Genomic DNA, 17,632 nt, shown 5'->3' on the forward strand with positions numbered 1-17,632 from the left:
GCGTCTTCATGAAGTTTATGAAAAATGGGATAGCAAGACGGATATAAGAAGAAATAGCGGAACAACAACAGCAAGCGGAACTCCGTCTCCATTTTCTGCAGGCGGTATGATAAATACATATATTTTGACAGAAACATATAACTCGTAACGCAGAAATATTGTAAAAAAGTGTAATTGCAAAAAAAAAAAAAAGAAAAAAAAAAGAATAGAAAAAAGAAGATACGAACTTTAAATGACTTACTTGACGCACACGTAAAGATTGAATAATAATTCTAATCACTTTTTTTTCTTTTTTTTTTTCCGATCGATTAATGTAAATATTGAATTTAATTTATTTATTGTGAGATAGAAACTGTAAATAAGAAACTATAAAGTAAGACAACTTACGTTTAAGATCTTCGACGTGCAGGACGAGAGTATCAAAGGAGACGTGATTTTGAATGGAGAAATGAAACAGGATATACGAGGTTGTACGATGCTAAGCTAGATAAAGATTCGAGCATTTATTACAAAAGTATAAATTTGTTCGTACAACCTTATTGCAGTAGTTGTATACAACCATCTGAGGTAGGTGACGGTTTTTTCTTTTTTCTCATGTGTGTGTGCGCGCATGTGTGGATGTATGTATGTCTGAAAAATAGTCAAGTTATTTCTCTCTCTCTCTTTCCCCCCTCTCTCTCTAAGTTTATAAATATCATAATACTATTAAAACATGTTTAAAGCAAAAAACTTGAATATAAATGAAAGCAATTTAAATAATTTCTTAAATAATATATATATATATATATATATATATATATATATATATATATATATATATATTTCCTTGTATATTTATTGTTGTGTCGAAAATATTTTATCATTAATTCGTTCTCTATTAATTCCTTTTTAGAATTCTCCATATAGAAAAGAAAGCAATGAACAACCATACGGCGTGAATATGTTGACGGTAGATTCTGGTCCTGGATTGTTTTCTAAATTTTTTTGTCATTTCTTTTATATTTACGGATTGAAGACATATTATTATCCAAGATTAACAGAGACAGTAAGTAATATTAATATATACTTTTTAATTTGTTAAAAAAGATTTGATTCTGAAACAATAAATATCATTTTTTTTAGGTATTGAATGATGAGAAATTAAATGAAATCTTCAAAATAGCCGCTTGGGAAATAGCTAATAATGATGGCTTTAATGAAAAGCAGGCCATGACGAATGTTAAAGATAGAGCTAAAACAATACTTTTACAGATGGAAAGTAGAATTAGTAATACGCTACTTAAAATTACTGCGTGGATTCTTTACAAATTATTACCTTGTTTCTTACGATCAGCTATTATTTTTCCACCACAAATAGAAGTATTGAAAAAGGCTAGCGATACTGGTTTGCCTTTAATTTTTTTACCTCTACATCGTAGTCATTTGGATTATGTTATGATAAGTTTTATTCTTCTTATGCATAATATCAGAAATCCATTGATAGCTGCTGGTGATAATTTAAGAATTCCTTTTTTTGGGTATGTTTTTCTTTCCTAACGTGTATATGCATGTCAATGAAAGATAATTTATAAATAAGAATTATTTAAATTTCCAATAGGTGGCTTCTTAGAGGTTTAGGTGCTTTCTTTATAAAACGCCGTATTGACCCATCTGCAGGTCATAAAGATATTCTTTATCGTGCTGTTCTTCATACATATATTATAGAAAGTCTTCGAGCTGGTCATAATATAGAATTCTTCGTGGAGGGTGGTAGAACAAGAACTGGTAAACCATGTATGCCAAAAGGTGGCATCCTAAGTGTGATTGTCGACGCCTATATGGATGGTATAATTGATGATGCTTTAATAGTACCAATTGCAATGAACTATGAACGTCTAGTAGATGGAAATTTTGTGAGAGAACAATTAGGACAACCCAAAAAAATGGAAACATTTGGATCAACAATGAAAGCTATATGGTCTACATTAATGGGAAATTACGGCATTGTCAAAATTAATTTTTGTGAACCATTTTCACTTAGTGTAAGCGAAAAATATTAAATCTATTAATTTTCTATTGTATATAATAGTTTAAAAATTATATACAATTATATACAAATAAATAACATATTATATATAAAAATTATATAACATATTATATACAAATGTCTAAAAATTTATAAATTTATTTATTTATTTGTTACTAGAAAATGTTGAAGTCATTTCAGAAAAGCCAAAACAATGTAAAACATCAAATGGGAAAAAAGATTCTCAAGCACACAATGTCCAATTCATCTTTATATGGGACTGATTTCGTAGCAGAAGAACATCGTCAATTAGTTGATAACATTGCGCGTCATGTTGTATATGGTGTGTAAAATAGATTATATGTAAACTGTTGATAAATATTTTAATCGAGGTTGATTAATAATGATTAATTTACTTTTCAGATTGCTTTAAATCTACTCCTATTATGTCAACAAATATTGTTGCTCTCTTACTCTTAAATAAATTCAGAGATGGATGTACATTAGACGAATTGGTGAAATCATTTGATGTAGTCAAACAAAATTTTATATACAAAAACGTTGATATGGCATTTTCTGGCAAAACCATTGACATTATAAATCATGCAGTTAGGAACATAAAATTATTTCTTCTTTGAAAATTATAAGTTAATGAGAATAGAGAAATACGTAAATTTCTCATTTTCAGTTGGATATCTTGGGCCCAGAATTAGTTAAGCAACAACAAGAAGAAATAACAGAAACTGTGGAGGGACAGCTTATCAAATCAAATGTCATTGTAATTCGTCCCGTATCGATATTACCAAATTTAATTGAATTATCATATTACAGCAATTCTATGATATCTTATTACATTATGGATAGTGTTGCAGGTAAGAACATATTTCATCCCAAGTTCATATTATTTTCTCATGTATTTTATATTTTTAGTAACAGCTTTGTATGCTGGATTAAAGTCTGTAAAAAAAGATCCAATGACACTTTCTAAAGAGGATATAATTAGTATTTCCGAAGATGCTTTTATTAAAAAAATACTTAAACTTTGTGATATATTAAGATATGAATTTATTTTTTGCAAACCTTGTGACACACTTGATAACGTCGCTACAAATACTATACGACATCTTTCATCGATATTTGTTTCAGAGGTAAGTTTATATAAAATTTGAGATATTATTTTATTATAATGAAAATTATATCGCAGGAAGTTCGTACGTCGGAACAATTATGGACCAGAAATTTTATAAGACATACTCATTTATTTTCAAATGATGGTTATTCAGGAAGATATACATACACAGTGAAGACATTTTTTTTTCGTTTTAACATAAAATTATTAATCTATTGATCATCAATTTTTTTTATAATTGATTTTATTTTTCAGCTTAAAATAAATCCGACTAGCATTAATATAATGGAATTTTTACATACAATGTTACGTCCATTAATTGATACATATACATTGAGTGCGTATACTTTGAGAAAATTAGTGAGAAGATCTTTATCTGAAAAGGTTTTGCTTCATGAAGTTTTAAATGAAATAAAAACGAATTTGGATAATGGCATCATTAATTACGGTAAATAATATTTAATAAAAATCTGTTTGTTAAATAAGAAAATTTTTATTTATTAAAAAAACTTATGTTATTATTTCAGGTGAAAGTTTATGTGTTGATCCTATTAAGAATTCTTTTAAACTTTTTGAAAAGTTGAATATCTTAGAATGTGTTCCTCAAGGAAATGTTAAAATATTTTATTTAAAAGTAGACTATGATACAGATGTAGCTATAGAAAACTTTTATCAAGATATAGCAGCATTTAAGTGGACCAGAAGTACAGAATGATGATTTCTTTTCATATTACCAAGATAAAATTATATAAAATATTGTATATAGTTTTTCTAAGGTGTGAAGTATATTTTGTAAGACTTTTTAAATGATATTCTGTAAATTTATAAAAAAGATGTCAAAAATCCTCCATGACGATATATATATAAAGTTGATAGTTCGTACTTTCTTATTGAAATATGTTTGTACAGTTTACAAGGTTTACTGTGTGAAGCTTATATGATATATTATGTGTATATACATATACATATATATATATATATATATATATATATATATATATATATACATGCTCGCACGCACACACATATACATGAGCTTTCAACTGTATCATAGCAAATGCGTGTCAAACTCATAATATAATATTACAATATGTTTTACTGAATATCAATTTATAATTACTCCATTGATAAAAATACTATTATTTTATTTTGTTTAAACCTCATTCAGATTTATTTTTTATGAATAAAATAACAAACAAAATAAATCAAAAAAGACGAATAAAATTAAAATATAAATAATGAAAATAAAGAAAAATTAGTTCTAATAAAAATATTAAAATTTGATAGCTGATGCCATTGGATAACTTCGTCTTAAACCCAGACACTTTTCTCTATCTATGAACAACGCATCTATTTTAGATTTTAAATCTATTTCTAAATTTGCTCTCGTAGACAATAATTGCTGATGTTGAGCTTCAAAAGTTTGTAATTTTAAATTCATATCGTGTATCATTACATTTATTGTTTCTACTTCTTTGATCATTCTGTAAAAATGATATAAAACAAAATGATGAAATATTTAGAATATAAAATAAGTCAAAAACTATATTTCATAGTTACAATAACAAACCTTAATTGAGCATAGTCTTTACATGATTCAGCTTCAGGTCTGTGTGATCTGGCTTCAAGACGTGTATGTGCAACTTTTAAAGCATTACTTTTATCTGTAATTGCTTTCTGCATCAATTGTAGATTTTTTTCAATATAGAAAAGCTCTTCTTGAATCTATATTACATAAACATATATATTTTATTAATTATTATAAAAATAAAATAAAACATTTCATATATAAAAGTAGTACAGTGTGATAAAAATGTATAATCATTAAATTTGCTAGAACAAAGATTTAAAAATACTGAGCTTTATTTATTTCAAATAAAAATAAATCAATTTTTAATTTCAATCATAAATAATATAACTATTGAAAAAGTAGTTTTATATAATCAAGATTTGCTTATAAATATATATAAAATTTACTTTGTATAAATGTGATTGCACTTTCCCCTTTGCTTCTAGCATCTCTGCTGCTCTTCTGCCTAATGCATTATTAGTCTCACCCCAGGCTTCCCACATATCCAGTCCAACTCCATTTATAGCAATTTCAATGTCATTTCGAAGTTGATTAGATTTTAATCTCTCAGATTGGGATTTTTTGACTGTATTATTTGATGCTTCTGCCCATGACTCGGCTTCTGTAACACTGAATGAAAATTCAATCATTTATAAGACTTAAAGAAATATTGATACAGATACAGATAATTTTTTTTATAACTACCTAGAATCATATTTTTCAATTCCACCATAATATTGTAAGCCACGACTAAAATTGTTTAACTGATGACACATAGTATCAATGCCAAGCGCAACTTCTTTATTTCTTATATCAATTTCTAATTGATTTTGTACTGCTCTACCGTCAGAAAGCTAAAAAATAAATATAAGAGATGCCAATTAATTTATAAATATAGAAAATAGGATACATCAAGCATTAATATAGCTGTTATTATGTACTTGGTTTATACATTTTTCTGTAAATTGTTCTAAATTTTTCTGACAATTTCTTACAGTTTCAACTTCTTTAAGAAGCGCATTTTCAGCCTGATCGTGTACTAAATCATTACCTATTGATATTTTAGATAAGTGAAATTTAATATAATAGAATTATAAATATCAATTAATACAAGTAAATAATATCAGTGACGACATGATACCATGAACCTGTTCGAGATTCGCGATAATAGAGACACTCTTGAGCTATGTGTAATTGTCCTTCAAGATTTTGAATAGTTTGTTGTAAATTCCGACGACAATCTTGCATTTTTCCATTTTCAATTATTAATCTTTGCAATTCTGAATTTACTTCATTTCGCCAAAATGAAGTATCCGTAATTCTTTCACCTAATTTACGTCCTGTATCCATTTGTCCTTCTTGTACCCTTTCATCTGCTTCTCTATACGAGTATCATTATTTAATATATAAATAACATACATTAAACATTATTAACTTATATTATTTTATTCTTAATTTACCGCATGAGTCGTGCAGTATCCTTTCGTAAGTTCTCCGAATAATTTCTATTAGCATTTGCTTCATTATAAAGTCTGGTTTGATTTTGTACCCAATCATATGGAGTATATCTTGTATATAATGCAGTGCGTGCTGCATGAGAAGGATTTCTATCAAAGCCAGTTACTAGATTTGGAAATTTCATGGCTTCTGTTGCCATACCACCTGGCATATAACATGGATCCACAAGTTGATTTGTTATAGGTTGCTCAGGTCTAAAAATATTGGAAGTTTTAAGAAATTTTTAAAAGACATTTATTTACTTTAAAAACATAATATAAACACATACACACACACATATATATATATATATACACATATAACATCTTACAAGGGTGATGCTTCTATAATTTCATAACCCAATGTTGGTCGCCAAGGATGTGGACGGGGTGTTTTATAAAATTCTCCAACTCTGACTGGAACTGGCGGTCCAGCAATTTGTTCCATACAAGGAAGTACTCCCACCGTGCTCCATGGTTGAAGTTGCTACAATAACAATGATTTATATAAAATACAATATAAAAGTATTATAATAAAAATGACTTGCAATTTATTTACAGATAATACATACAGAATAAAATATAGTTTCTTTCTTTTCTTTTCCTGTCTTCGTATTATTCATTATGATTGACGAAGTCAATTAATTATATATATAATAATAATAATACTATAAAAAAATTTTATATTATATAAAAAATGTATTTATTAGACAAACATTTCTATATCCTTCTTTCTTAATTTACGTATATATGTGCGTATGTGTTATGCAAATATATAATGTGCAATTAACGTTCATCAACTTTGTAAGACGATTAATTATCTTATTAAATACTTATATCTTTAAATTAGGATAAAATGATGATGTAATTTTGTTTGAAATCCGGAAACGGGTGTGTGACGTATCACGTGCCCTTGTCACATGATCGAGATTCGAGATTCCGGTCAGGTGCTCGATTGCCTTCTGCTAAGAATCGTAGATAGTTGGTATTCGCCTCGCTCGTTGGATTTAACAGTGTTAATCAAATTGTTTTGTTTTTTTTTCAAAAGAATTTATTATCATGACAGTACCACGTCGTACATTAATTTTAACTTTTTTAATTATAGTATTGTGTAATATTTTTACGGCAAGGTGTAATATTTTTTCGGGCGATGCAGTACCTGTATTATTATGGGGTATCACACCCGAATTTGATTCTCGTCCAAGCGCAGTCAATCCACTTTCGAAAACCTCTCAAGCGGAATTTAATCAAATTTTGAATAGTAAAATAGATAATTCACGACCACCACTTCTTGTTTTTGTGAAAGATAGTTTATGTGTTGAAGATCTAACCCAACACAAGGAAGTTAGTGATTTTGTTAAATTTGATAATTTAATACTGTACAATATAATTTGTAATATATTAATTTTGATCGATTGACATTTAAGGATCTTCGACAAGTGACAAACAGAAGTCTATTGGCTTATTTATCTGCAGTTGAATCTCCCCTTTCTGTATTCGAAGATTTTCCATCATATAATCAAAGTTATGATGATAATGTAGACTCTTTATCGGATGGCCAATTGTTAATTAAGCCAATCACAACTTTAGATGTTATTTCTGAAATATATAGAAATATCAAAGATACTACACCAAATTTAATTGCCGCACTTACAGGAAGATCTTGCGGTTATAGTCGTTCTGAACGTACAAGAAGAGCAAACGTAGAAAATAATTCTGATACATATAAAGATTCTAGTCCAAATGCTCCAATTTCTACATACAATAATGATTGTAATATCAGTTCTATCAATTCTAATGGGTTCATTGTCAGAGGAGAAAGAGTACTTTTATATGGAAGTCAGTTTCCACTTATAAAGGTAAATTTATATATTCAATTATTTGTTACTTGAAATAATTAAGCAAGAATTATGATAATACTTTTATTGCAGACTAAGGACATGGATTTCAAAAACTTTTCCAATCCAACATTGTGCAAGGAAAGTTTTGAGCAAACTTCTAAAAATATTAATTTAGATTTAATATTTAATGGATTTGATGCTAAAACATCTGAGGTAGTCCTTCAATTTAACATTAAAAATCCATCATCTGGTTATTATTCTATTAAAAGTATAACTTATAAACCAAATAATATGAATCCTGAGGTATTAACGCCTGAATTAGATATAGTATTTCCATTTAATTTTTCTTATCATTGCTCAAACGAGATAATATTTTTAAAAAATACCACTATATTAAAAATCCCAAATATGCAAATACAAATTGATGCAAAGAAATTTGGAGATGCATATGACTGTGTTAATTTTACTACAATTCCAATCTGGACAGGAATTTTTGTTACTACCATATTAGGTTCAATTATGATTTGGGCATTCACAATGATTATTGATATTCGTACCATGGATAGATTTGATGATCCAAAAGGTAAAACTATTACTATTTCTGCCCAAGAATAAGATTAAATATAATGAATAAGATATTTATATAATATAAATTGTAAGTAAAAATGTGTTAGGATATATTAAAAACATGAAAGTGTGTCATAATGTACTATTACATTGTTATGATTTAGCATGATTTCACAATTTTGGCAATATATAATATCTTCTTATGCAAAACTTCGTCTATGAAAAATTATATACGGACTGTGTTTCATATATTTATCTAGTATTAGCAAAATCAAAATGTAAACGAAATTTATCTTACAGAAATCTATATACCATTCCACTTGTATAATAATATATCATTTACAGTATTTATATCTTTAATGATAATGAATAATAATGTTTGAAAAATATAATAGATATGCACATTATATATCAGATAGAAAAGATCTGTAAATTATTAAATAAAAAAATTTAATTTATAGCTTGTTTCAACTAATATAAAATATATTGCACAGTGATAGTGAACTTTTTGAAGATTTGTCATAGACCGCATATTTACATATTTTTGTTACATATATTAATGAACAGTCTAATATCTTGTAAAATAAATTATAAATGTCTTGTTGAAATTTACAATTTCCAAAAAAAAAAAAAAAAGTTGTTAGTAATCTATAAAGTATTTAGCATAAAATGTTGTTTATTTGTACAATTTTCTTTGTCATAAATGACTTTTATTTTATTAGAAAAATGTAAAATATATATATGTATATATAATAATAAAGTCATTAAATTGTAATATTATGAAATACATGCAGGAACATGAACTCCATGTATTACCATAAATACCATTGAAAATGGTGGTAGAATAATTATTTGGGTAGGATTCATAATTATAGGATGGAAAGGCGGTAATTTACCATCATTTTGAAGTTTCAATATTTCTCCATTCATTCTTATGTTTCTATAAATAAATAATAAATAATTAATAACATATTATTAATATAATTTGAACTAGCAACTATTGTACCTCTTTCTATACTATAGTATATATATGTATATATATATATATATTGTAAAAATATTTAATTTTTATTTTTAATTTAATTACCATACGTTATTGTTAAAATTTAGTATTTGTATAAAGAGCATATAATAAATATATTTAATACAGTCGAACCTCGGTAACTTGAATCTCAAGGGAAGAGCTAAAATTATGAAAAAGTTTCATTTTATCAAAAATTTTCGATTAAGAAAAGTTTAACAAACGAAAACGTTCAGCTTACAAAGATTTTCTTGTAGATAGGTTTATATTTTTATTTTAATTATAAAGACTCGAAGAAAAATAAACTCAATGTTTAGAAATCAATTAAGTTCTTATTAAACTTGCGGGGGTCTTGTGTGAAAGCGGAGCGAAAAGAGATAAAGAAAATTCTAGTATTATAGAAATATTCGAGTTATAGAGGATCGATTGTATTATTATTAAACCATATCTAAAGAACAAATATAGAGAATTTGATATTTTTTAAAATTAAGATAATATATCTTGCATGCATACCTTGAGGTCAGGTGATCAGATGTTAAACTATATAGAAAAATTTTTATGTTTTTATTTAGCCTATGAAAGATCCCTTGAATTATGATCTTTGCAGAAGATTTATCTAGATTCATTCCGTATATAGTAATAGCGGGAACACGATTTATCAAAGATGCTTTTGGTGTACAATGTGCATAAATCCTAATATACTCAGAAGATTTTGGAGATAATATGTTTAATACTTTCTCAGATACAAATTGTTTGTATATCACACTAATCCACCAATCTGGATTTGGTAAAAGATCTGGTCCAATCATAGCATAATATCCACCAAATAAGGATTGTCTTATAACGACATTTATACCCGCTTTAGCACTGTATCCTAATTTATCTAACCACAAAAATCCTGCAATATATCTATCCGATAAACCTGGAGCTCCTCCGCCATATGCTGAACTAGTCTCAGCTGTAAATTATTTTATTTATTATTTATTATATCTCATTTGGTATCAAGATATATTAAATATTTTAATACAACATACACAACCACATAGAAATGGATTTTCTTGATTTTTTAATAGTTTTTAACATGCTATCAATTTGCATTGGCAAAAAATAGAATGTTGAAGGATTTATAAAATCGTTAACTTGAGCTTCATGTCCATTCAAATAATATTGATGCCAAGTAACATAATTAATACTATCTTTATCCTTTTCCAAAAATATTTCTGCATAAGATTGACCTTTATTGGAATCTCCAATATGATTTACTTCTGGTCCAACAAGAAAGCTTTTTTGGTAACCTACTTTATTTAATAGATTACGTAGTTGATAATAATCTTTTGCAAGTTGTTCTGCCGTTATCGTTCTATTAAATACATGATGAAATGAATTTGGTTCTGCAATTTATAAATACAATAGATCCGTTCGATTATACATTTTTGTTTTATATAAAAAAGAATATAAAAATTTATATTAATATCACCATTTCCTAATTGCCAATCTAGATTCATTTTCGATCCTTTTGCAAATAAAATAATATCTTGAGCATTAGTATCATCCCAGGTACCATTTGGATATCTAATTAACACATTCAAATCAAAAAGCATCCTTAATCGGGATTGTATCGTAAATTTGTATAACGATTCAAAATCCATATTAGTAATAGTAAAGTTACTAATATCTTGATCATCAAAGGGACTTATTATTCGTGCAGATGTTGTATGAGTCTGAATTAATTGGGAATATATTTAAATTTTAATACATTTAAATATAAATAAATTGCGTGCGCGTACGCCTGTGTATGTGTATGTGTGTGTGCGTGTATATATATACGTTTATACATTGTGTAATTTGAATGTAATTTATGTAAAAAATAAAAATAAATAAATAAATGAATAAAACAAACCTGATTAAAAAATAAGCAATCGGCCGATGTTCCTCCAATCCTAATAAATGCAGGATTTAAATGTCGCGCCAAATTAATAAATCTTTCGTCCGCGATTGGAAGTTTTTCCATGTTCCTCAGTAGGGATGTATCGAGTCCAAAAGATAAAAATTTTTTAGATGTTCGCGTAAGTATTTCATTCGTATGAAGATAAAATATAGATACTTTGCCCTTATCATACTGATTGAAATTCCAAAATGAAAATACTATTAAAGCCGAACAAAAGCCAAGTACAATAACGTTAAGGACGGTCCGTGTTGTTATTGTCGTTGTGCCTATAATCATTAATTACAAGTTATCTCCATTTAATGATATTATTTATAAATTATATAATAAATATAATATTCTTTGTAAATAAAGTCCAAAAATTTATTGCAAATGTTAAAATTTCATCCTCTTTATCTTCAATAAAATGTAATACATTGTAAAATTAGTATTAATAATAAAGTTAATAATAAAGTAACATAATTGTTAATTAAAATAATAAAAAGCTATATTTTATAAATCATTTATATATATATATATATATATATATATATATATATATATATAAAAGAATAGTATGAAATTTGAAGTTAGAAATAATGACTTTTTAAGTAAAAATATTTATTAATATAAAGCTTACTTTGATGGGTGCGTATGTCATTTAAATTTTGATATTGATTTTTATTCCAATCGTTACTCGCAAAGTAATTCATTGCCATAGTCATGCTTAGAATAATTGTTAATTGTATTAGATATTAAAACTTTATATCGGTAAAAATAGACTTGCAGTTACATTAACTGTTAACGATGAATGGTACGAAACGATCACAGCGCCATCATTTTTTTCGACCGCGATTGTTTAAAATATGATTAATTTTTTTTTTGTTCTAGAATTAAATTAATTATTCATTTTTATCCTTCGAGATAGTAACATTATGTTCTTGTTTTATGTAATGAACTTTTTCATTTCTTGCTTTTAACTTTCCTGAAATATACAATTTTTTATTTATATAAATCAAAATATATTAATAAATTGTAATTGAATTTTTAATTATTATATATTATTAATAATCTATAAGGAAAGAGAAAAGAAAAAAAAAATAAAGATGCTTTGAATTTTTCTTATCTAATTGTAAGTTGTTAATAAAATATTAAAGACTTTGTCATTAAAGATCAACTTTTATATATGTTTTATTACGATTTCGATAAGCTAAACTGTATCTACGCTTTTGTCTTCCAACTAATTCATGCTTTGATTCTGTATTACTTAATTCATCTTCTGCCCAAAATTGTAAGTCTGTATCATCTGATATACGAGGTGTAGGTACTGAAGGCTTTAAATTATATATATATATATGTATATATATATTTACAATATTTATTGTTTCATTCATAATTTTTGTCTTGTATTTATTTTCTTCTTAACTTACAGCTTCTCCAGAAGTACACAAGTATTCTTTATTTTTAAGATTTAATTGCGACATTAATAGAATTGTTTTTCTTACAAGAGACAGATAATTAGTATAACCTTTGTAATCTTTAAAATGATATATCATATTTTTTTTATCCATACAGGTATAACGACCCATTATTTAAAGCAATTTTGGCTATACATTTTATTTTTATCGTATATTAATTATTTGTACTTGTCATGTTTCAATATACTAATGAATTTACAACTTATGCACACATATTTCTTATTGACATATATAAAAAAAAAAAAAAAAAAAAAAAGAAAAAATGTAGGAGCTATTTACTTCTTTCTTTTTTTTTTTGTTTTTGTTTTAGTAGTTAATTTTATATTTTTAAATAAGATTGAAAAGAATCTATATATATATATAGATATATATATATATATATATAGATTATCTATCTATATATATATATATGTAATAATATATTTAAATTGAAATACTGAACTAATATATATTTCATGATAATATCTTTTATAAACTTCCGAATTTATATCTAACTTATGTTTTAAATAGTAATGTAAAGAATTTCTATGATACAAAAAATAATATAATCTTTTTCTAATAAAAATAAGATTAATTCTTTTCCTTAAGCCTAATCATTTTCTGATTTTCTGCGCTTTTTAGAGCGAGGACTATCAGTGTCATGTGGACTTGGAGTAATATGACTTCTTTTCCTTTTTACACTACTTTCACTAGCTTCGCTACTGCTACTTGCTGCAGTTCTTGTTTCTCTACGAAACGTTCCCTCTCCTGTTACTTGAACTAAAATCTAAAAAATAATATTCATAGAACATTATTGATACAGCGTTTAATATAATTTAAATATATTTAATAGTAATTTTTACGTTATTCTTTATATTTACCTGCATGTGTTGTAAACATTCTTCTTGCATAGAAACTGCCATTTTATATATAAAGGTATCATGTTTGTTATACATAATGGCATTTTGAAACATAAGCATAACATCTCGTTGAAAATGTGTAGTTGATCTGATTGTCCCATTGTCTATATTCTTTTTTATGGTTGAGAGATCCATAGGTCGAAAAATAACAGAATGATATCCAGGTGCTTGATCTTCCGTAATAGGCCTTAAGAATACAGACGCATATTTATGTGTAGCTAATCGATTATAAACCAACATAACTGCTTTCTTCCATGCTCTGTAATCAGCACCTTCTCCTGTGCTTTCATTTTCTGTTTCACTATCTACAGCAATAGTTTGTTTTTTTGAATATGTTTTCATAGCACGCCCACCACTTAATTTGCTTAAAGAAGATTCTTCTTCATCTAATTCTGCAGTTTCTTCTCCTGCACTGATAATGGACTCTGTAGTAATTTCTTTTTTTATAGTTGGTTCAGTTTCTATACATTTTTTATTAACGTCTTTTTCTTCTTTTATTTGGAGCTCTTCCTTTATTAGAACCTTTTCTTCAATAAAAGAATCCGTAATTGGTACAGTCTCTTCTAATTTTATTTCTTCTTTTATAATTAGAGACGCATTTTCTGTCTGTTTTGTGTCAAACACATTTTCTGTATTAATAGATTCCATTCTTGTATGAATAACCTCTTCTGATGTAATGTCTTGACATGATTCTACAGCTATAGTCGATTCTTCTATTTCTTCTTCTTTTATTTCAATACCAGGTAAAGTTGAACTGACCGTATCTTCTGAAAAATCTTTTGTATCTTCTTTTTTATATTCATCTGTATAAATTTCTAAAGTGTCTTCTGTAGTTACGTCTTGTGATTTTAAAGATAATTCATCAGCTACTTCAATAATAGTTTTTTCTTTTATTAAAATAATTGGTTCCTCTTTATATGATTCTAATGATTCTGTACTTTCTATCGTATTCTCAATAACTTGTTCTTCTGTTATTTTTTTCTTATTTTCTATGCTATGAGAGCTCTCATCATCTTCTAAAATCAAACTAATATCTTGTGACTTTTCTGTGTCTTCGGTACTCGGGACATCATTTGTTACTTCCGAGGAAACACTAGCAGCTTCGGCAGATGGCACATCCTGCTGTTCCCCAGTGATTTTTGCAAGGTGCAATTCTAATTGATCTAATTCCAAACATTCTTTATTTTCTATTTCTTCAGAAGATTCCTTTTGTTCTTTTGTATTATCACAGGATTCTTCTTTCTCAGATATAACCATTTCTTCTTCTTCTACTTCATCTATTTCTTCTTCAATAGTACCTTCACCACTTTCTTTTACATCAGGTGTCTTTGAATCACTTTCTTCTGTTTCTACATTTGATACCGAATCTAAAATATCAAGATCTTCAATAATCTGTTTTTCCTCTACCGTTGTATTCGTTTTATTATTATCTTCAACATTATTTTCTACTTCTGAAGTAACTTCTTCATTTGGAATTACTCTTTCATCATAAGTATTTGCTTCTGATTTCTCTTCTTCTTGGGAATTAGACACAGTTTCTGATATTTCTGCAATAATAACTTTTGATTCTGATGATTCTATGGCAACTGTTCCTATAATCTCAGCAATATTAGAAGTACTAGAATCTATTTCTTCAATAGCCATTTCTTCGCTATGTGGAGAATCAGAGAGTGAAACAGCTTCATCAACATCTCTAGGCTCTGAACGTTCCTGTATCTGTGTAATGTCCTGAGATTGAGGAATAGTAAGACTATTAATTACTGTATTTGTATTAACAGAGTCTAAAGTTTGTGGACTGCCTGTTATTTCTTCTTTTATTAATTCTTCTATATCTCCAATAATTTCATTTATTTCATCCTTGTCTATCACATCTGACATTATATCTTTTCTAATTACATCGTCTATGTGATCTATTATTTGTACCATACTTTCTGATACTGGTATATTTGTTGTGGTAGGGATCGTAAGTGTCGCAGTTGGTACAGTTACTTCATTTTGAATGGATGTTTGAGAAACTGGATTTTGGATATTATGAACTTCTGTAGAAATATTTTGTTGCGATACTATGGTTGAAGGTATCTGTAAATTTGGTAATGGACCTCTTTGAGGATTTGTAGGCATTTCTAGCAACATTGAAAGAGTCGGTGCGCCAACTGATGGTCTTTCAGGAATAACATTTGTTATTTGAGTTGGTACCAATTGATGCATAGAAGATACACTTTGCGTCATTTGTGAATTTGGTATTTTAGGACTAGATCCAAGAAGACTGGTAATAGTAGGAGAACTTATTTGTGCAGTTGATGTTGATGTTTGTATCTGAGTTGTTGGACTAGGAGACTTTAATAGACTTGTTAATAATGGAGAACGACCACCTCTTCCTTTCTTTTCATCATCTTCCGTTGAAATATCAGATGATTCTGGTAATTCTGCAGATGTTTCTATTGCTTTACGTTGATTTCTAACAGAGACATTTTGTGAAACCATTATTTCTTGCTTTTGTTGTCGTTTTACAAGCCAAGCAGAATGCGCTCTAGCTTTTTGTTCTTGATCACGTTCCTCTTGCTCGATAGTATGCCACATTTTTTGTAATTTTTCTTCTGTTATAGAGCCTGATTTTAATAGGTTTATTTCTGTTTTAAGCTGTTGATATTCATCTCTTTGAAAAGCTAATATTTGGCCTAATTCTGCTATTCTTTCTTGCGTTAATCTTCTAACAATAGATTCTCCCGTAGTTTCTCCACTTTCTCTTTTTTTCCTTTTTGGAGTGTCTGCATTTTCTAAAAGATATGCATATTGTATCGCACAAGACTTTTGAGAAAACCAATCAGGTGGTCGTAATGCTTCCTTTTCTGCAAAAGGTTTTAAAGAACGTGATACACTCATCCAGTTTTGATCTCCAGATTTTAATACACTTGATGCTAAACACAGTTGTTCGCGAGTACTCCATGTATCGCATGATATGCGTTTAAATTTCAGTCCTGAAAATTTACGTTAATAATAAATCATATTTTCTTATAAAAGATTTATATAGAAAAATCTTAGGTTAGGAAATATAATAACAATTTAATTTTTATATTAATAAGTTAATAAGTAATAGTAACATTTAACACAAATTTTTCATTTAATAGTATTTCATTTAAATAACTCCATATAAAAAGATTAAATGTTATATTATTGTAAAAATATCAAACATTTATTATTACATTAAAATGTTAACCTTAAAATAGTAATCTTTATTTTCTACGCGATTAAAGATTTGTCATATAAACTTACTATCTTGTACCGACGTCATTTTGTTTAAATAAAATATTGTATCATTAGTTTGTTTGTAATTATTAATTATTTTGATTACATTTAAATAAAACAATTAAAGCATTTCATTTCATTATAACTCTAGAGTCACCGTTATGTTATTAAAACTTAGTCATTGAACTAAAATAATGGAACGCACGGAATTGGAAAGTGTTCGTAAATATATCAGTATTTTAACAATTTGAAGAATAATTCTAAGTTATATTATGTTTAATAATAAACAGTATGTTTTCGAGAAGAATATTATGTTTTTATACGTTTTTTTTGGAAGTCCATTTAAAATTCCATGGAATGTTTAGTATAATACATTATGAATATGATCAAAATAAGATCACAACTGGAAACGTTTAATATGGAAGCTTAATCGAAGTTTCCAATGCAGTCCAATTG

At 27.1% G+C, this 17,632-nt stretch overlaps 5 protein-coding genes across 9 annotated transcripts in view; 2 read left to right on the top strand and 3 right to left on the bottom strand.

The window, feature by feature from the left end:
* The window catches only part of LOC124955518 (glycerol-3-phosphate acyltransferase 1, mitochondrial), a 14,813-nt gene extending 9,882 nt beyond the window's left edge, over positions 1-4,931 (top strand). For 2 of the 4 annotated variants that reach the window (XM_047510074.1, XM_047510072.1), the window contains 12 exons: positions 1-104; positions 395-567; positions 893-1,045; positions 1,123-1,517; positions 1,598-2,021; positions 2,186-2,348; positions 2,429-2,613; positions 2,694-2,877; positions 2,936-3,153; positions 3,210-3,305; positions 3,390-3,582; positions 3,662-4,931. The exon at positions 1-104 is cut by the window's left edge and continues 30 nt beyond it. In XM_047510074.1, the coding sequence (XP_047366030.1) occupies positions 1-104; positions 395-567; positions 893-1,045; positions 1,123-1,517; positions 1,598-2,021; positions 2,186-2,348; positions 2,429-2,613; positions 2,694-2,877; positions 2,936-3,153; positions 3,210-3,305; positions 3,390-3,582; positions 3,662-3,849 (2,476 nt within the window). In that variant the 3' untranslated portion in view covers positions 3,850-4,931. The remainder of the gene's footprint in view (positions 105-394; positions 568-892; positions 1,046-1,122; positions 1,518-1,597; positions 2,022-2,185; positions 2,349-2,428; positions 2,614-2,693; positions 2,878-2,935; positions 3,154-3,209; positions 3,306-3,389; positions 3,583-3,661) is intronic. The other 2 variants (XM_047510073.1, XM_047510076.1) reach the window with 2 other exon arrangements.
* LOC124955520 (tektin-3-like) lies at positions 2,639-6,867 on the bottom strand. The gene is made up of 9 exons (XM_047510078.1): positions 6,773-6,867; positions 6,533-6,687; positions 6,165-6,416; positions 5,853-6,085; positions 5,646-5,755; positions 5,410-5,558; positions 5,112-5,334; positions 4,705-4,859; positions 2,639-4,618 (listed from the first exon to the last, which is right to left on the bottom strand). The coding sequence occupies exons 1-9, from the start codon at positions 6,821-6,823 to the stop codon at positions 4,408-4,410; spliced, it is 1,539 nt and encodes a 512-aa protein (XP_047366034.1). The 5' UTR covers positions 6,824-6,867; the 3' UTR covers positions 2,639-4,407.
* A 271-nt stretch (positions 6,868-7,138) lies between these two features.
* On the top strand, positions 7,139-10,089 carry LOC124955522 (V-type proton ATPase subunit S1). The gene is made up of 3 exons (XM_047510080.1): positions 7,139-7,544; positions 7,628-8,059; positions 8,132-10,089. Exons 1-3 carry the CDS (start codon positions 7,260-7,262, stop codon positions 8,654-8,656), a joined length of 1,242 nt encoding a protein of 413 aa, XP_047366036.1. The 5' UTR covers positions 7,139-7,259; the 3' UTR covers positions 8,657-10,089.
* On the bottom strand, positions 8,910-12,620 carry LOC124955519 (heparanase-like). The gene is made up of 6 exons (XM_047510077.1): positions 12,194-12,620; positions 11,530-11,843; positions 11,107-11,350; positions 10,664-11,020; positions 10,143-10,587; positions 8,910-9,548 (listed from the first exon to the last, which is right to left on the bottom strand). The coding sequence occupies exons 1-6, from the start codon at positions 12,276-12,278 to the stop codon at positions 9,386-9,388; spliced, it is 1,608 nt and encodes a 535-aa protein (XP_047366033.1). The 5' UTR covers positions 12,279-12,620; the 3' UTR covers positions 8,910-9,385.
* An 835-nt stretch (positions 12,621-13,455) lies between these two features.
* Positions 13,456-17,625, bottom strand: LOC124955516 (bromodomain-containing protein 8). Of its 2 annotated transcripts, none has more exons than XM_047510071.1 (3): positions 17,500-17,625; positions 13,892-16,908; positions 13,456-13,797 (listed from the first exon to the last, which is right to left on the bottom strand). In XM_047510071.1, exons 1-3 carry the CDS (start codon positions 17,516-17,518, stop codon positions 13,621-13,623), a joined length of 3,213 nt encoding a protein of 1,070 aa, XP_047366027.1. In that variant the 5' UTR covers positions 17,519-17,625; the 3' UTR covers positions 13,456-13,620. The 2 variants fall into 2 exon arrangements, with proteins under 2 accessions (XP_047366027.1, XP_047366026.1); XM_047510070.1 differs by lacking the exon at positions 17,500-17,625 and adding an exon at positions 17,204-17,373.
* Between the last annotated feature and the right edge of the window lie 7 nt (positions 17,626-17,632).

The sequence above is a fragment of the Vespa velutina genome, chromosome 18 (assembly GCF_912470025.1).
Source record: "Vespa velutina chromosome 18, iVesVel2.1, whole genome shotgun sequence".
Taxonomy (NCBI): domain Eukaryota; kingdom Metazoa; phylum Arthropoda; class Insecta; order Hymenoptera; family Vespidae; genus Vespa; species Vespa velutina.

What these genes read in the sequence shown, in the direction of transcription:
- LOC124955520 (XM_047510078.1), bottom strand. Translation starts at nt 6,823, where the DNA reads ATGAATAATACGAAGACAGGAAAAGAAAAGAAAGAAACTATATTTTAT. An exon ending in TTATCGCGAATCTCGAACAG is followed by an intron (nt 5,756 to 5,852) that starts GTTCATGGTATC and finishes AAATATCAATAG; the next exon opens with GTAATGATTTAGTACACGAT. An exon ending in AAAGACTATGCTCAATTAAG is followed by an intron (nt 4,619 to 4,704) that starts GTTTGTTATTGT and finishes TCATTTTTACAG; the next exon opens with AATGATCAAAGAAGTAGAAA.
- LOC124955522 (XM_047510080.1), top strand. Translation starts at nt 7,260, where the DNA reads ATGACAGTACCACGTCGTACATTAATTTTAACTTTTTTAATTATAGTA. An exon ending in ATCTAACCCAACACAAGGAA is followed by an intron (nt 7,545 to 7,627) that starts GTTAGTGATTTT and finishes TTGACATTTAAG; the next exon opens with GATCTTCGACAAGTGACAAA. An exon ending in GTCAGTTTCCACTTATAAAG is followed by an intron (nt 8,060 to 8,131) that starts GTAAATTTATAT and finishes CTTTTATTGCAG; the next exon opens with ACTAAGGACATGGATTTCAA.
- LOC124955519 (XM_047510077.1), bottom strand. Translation starts at nt 12,278, where the DNA reads ATGACTATGGCAATGAATTACTTTGCGAGTAACGATTGGAATAAAAAT. An exon ending in TGACATACGCACCCATCAAA is followed by an intron (nt 11,844 to 12,193) that starts GTAAGCTTTATA and finishes TAATGATTATAG; the next exon opens with GCACAACGACAATAACAACA. An exon ending in AGATTGGCAATTAGGAAATG is followed by an intron (nt 11,021 to 11,106) that starts GTGATATTAATA and finishes TATAAATTGCAG; the next exon opens with AACCAAATTCATTTCATCAT.
- LOC124955516 (XM_047510071.1), bottom strand. An exon ending in AATGTTTACAACACATGCAG is followed by an intron (nt 13,798 to 13,891) that starts GTAAATATAAAG and finishes ATTATTTTTTAG; the next exon opens with ATTTTAGTTCAAGTAACAGG.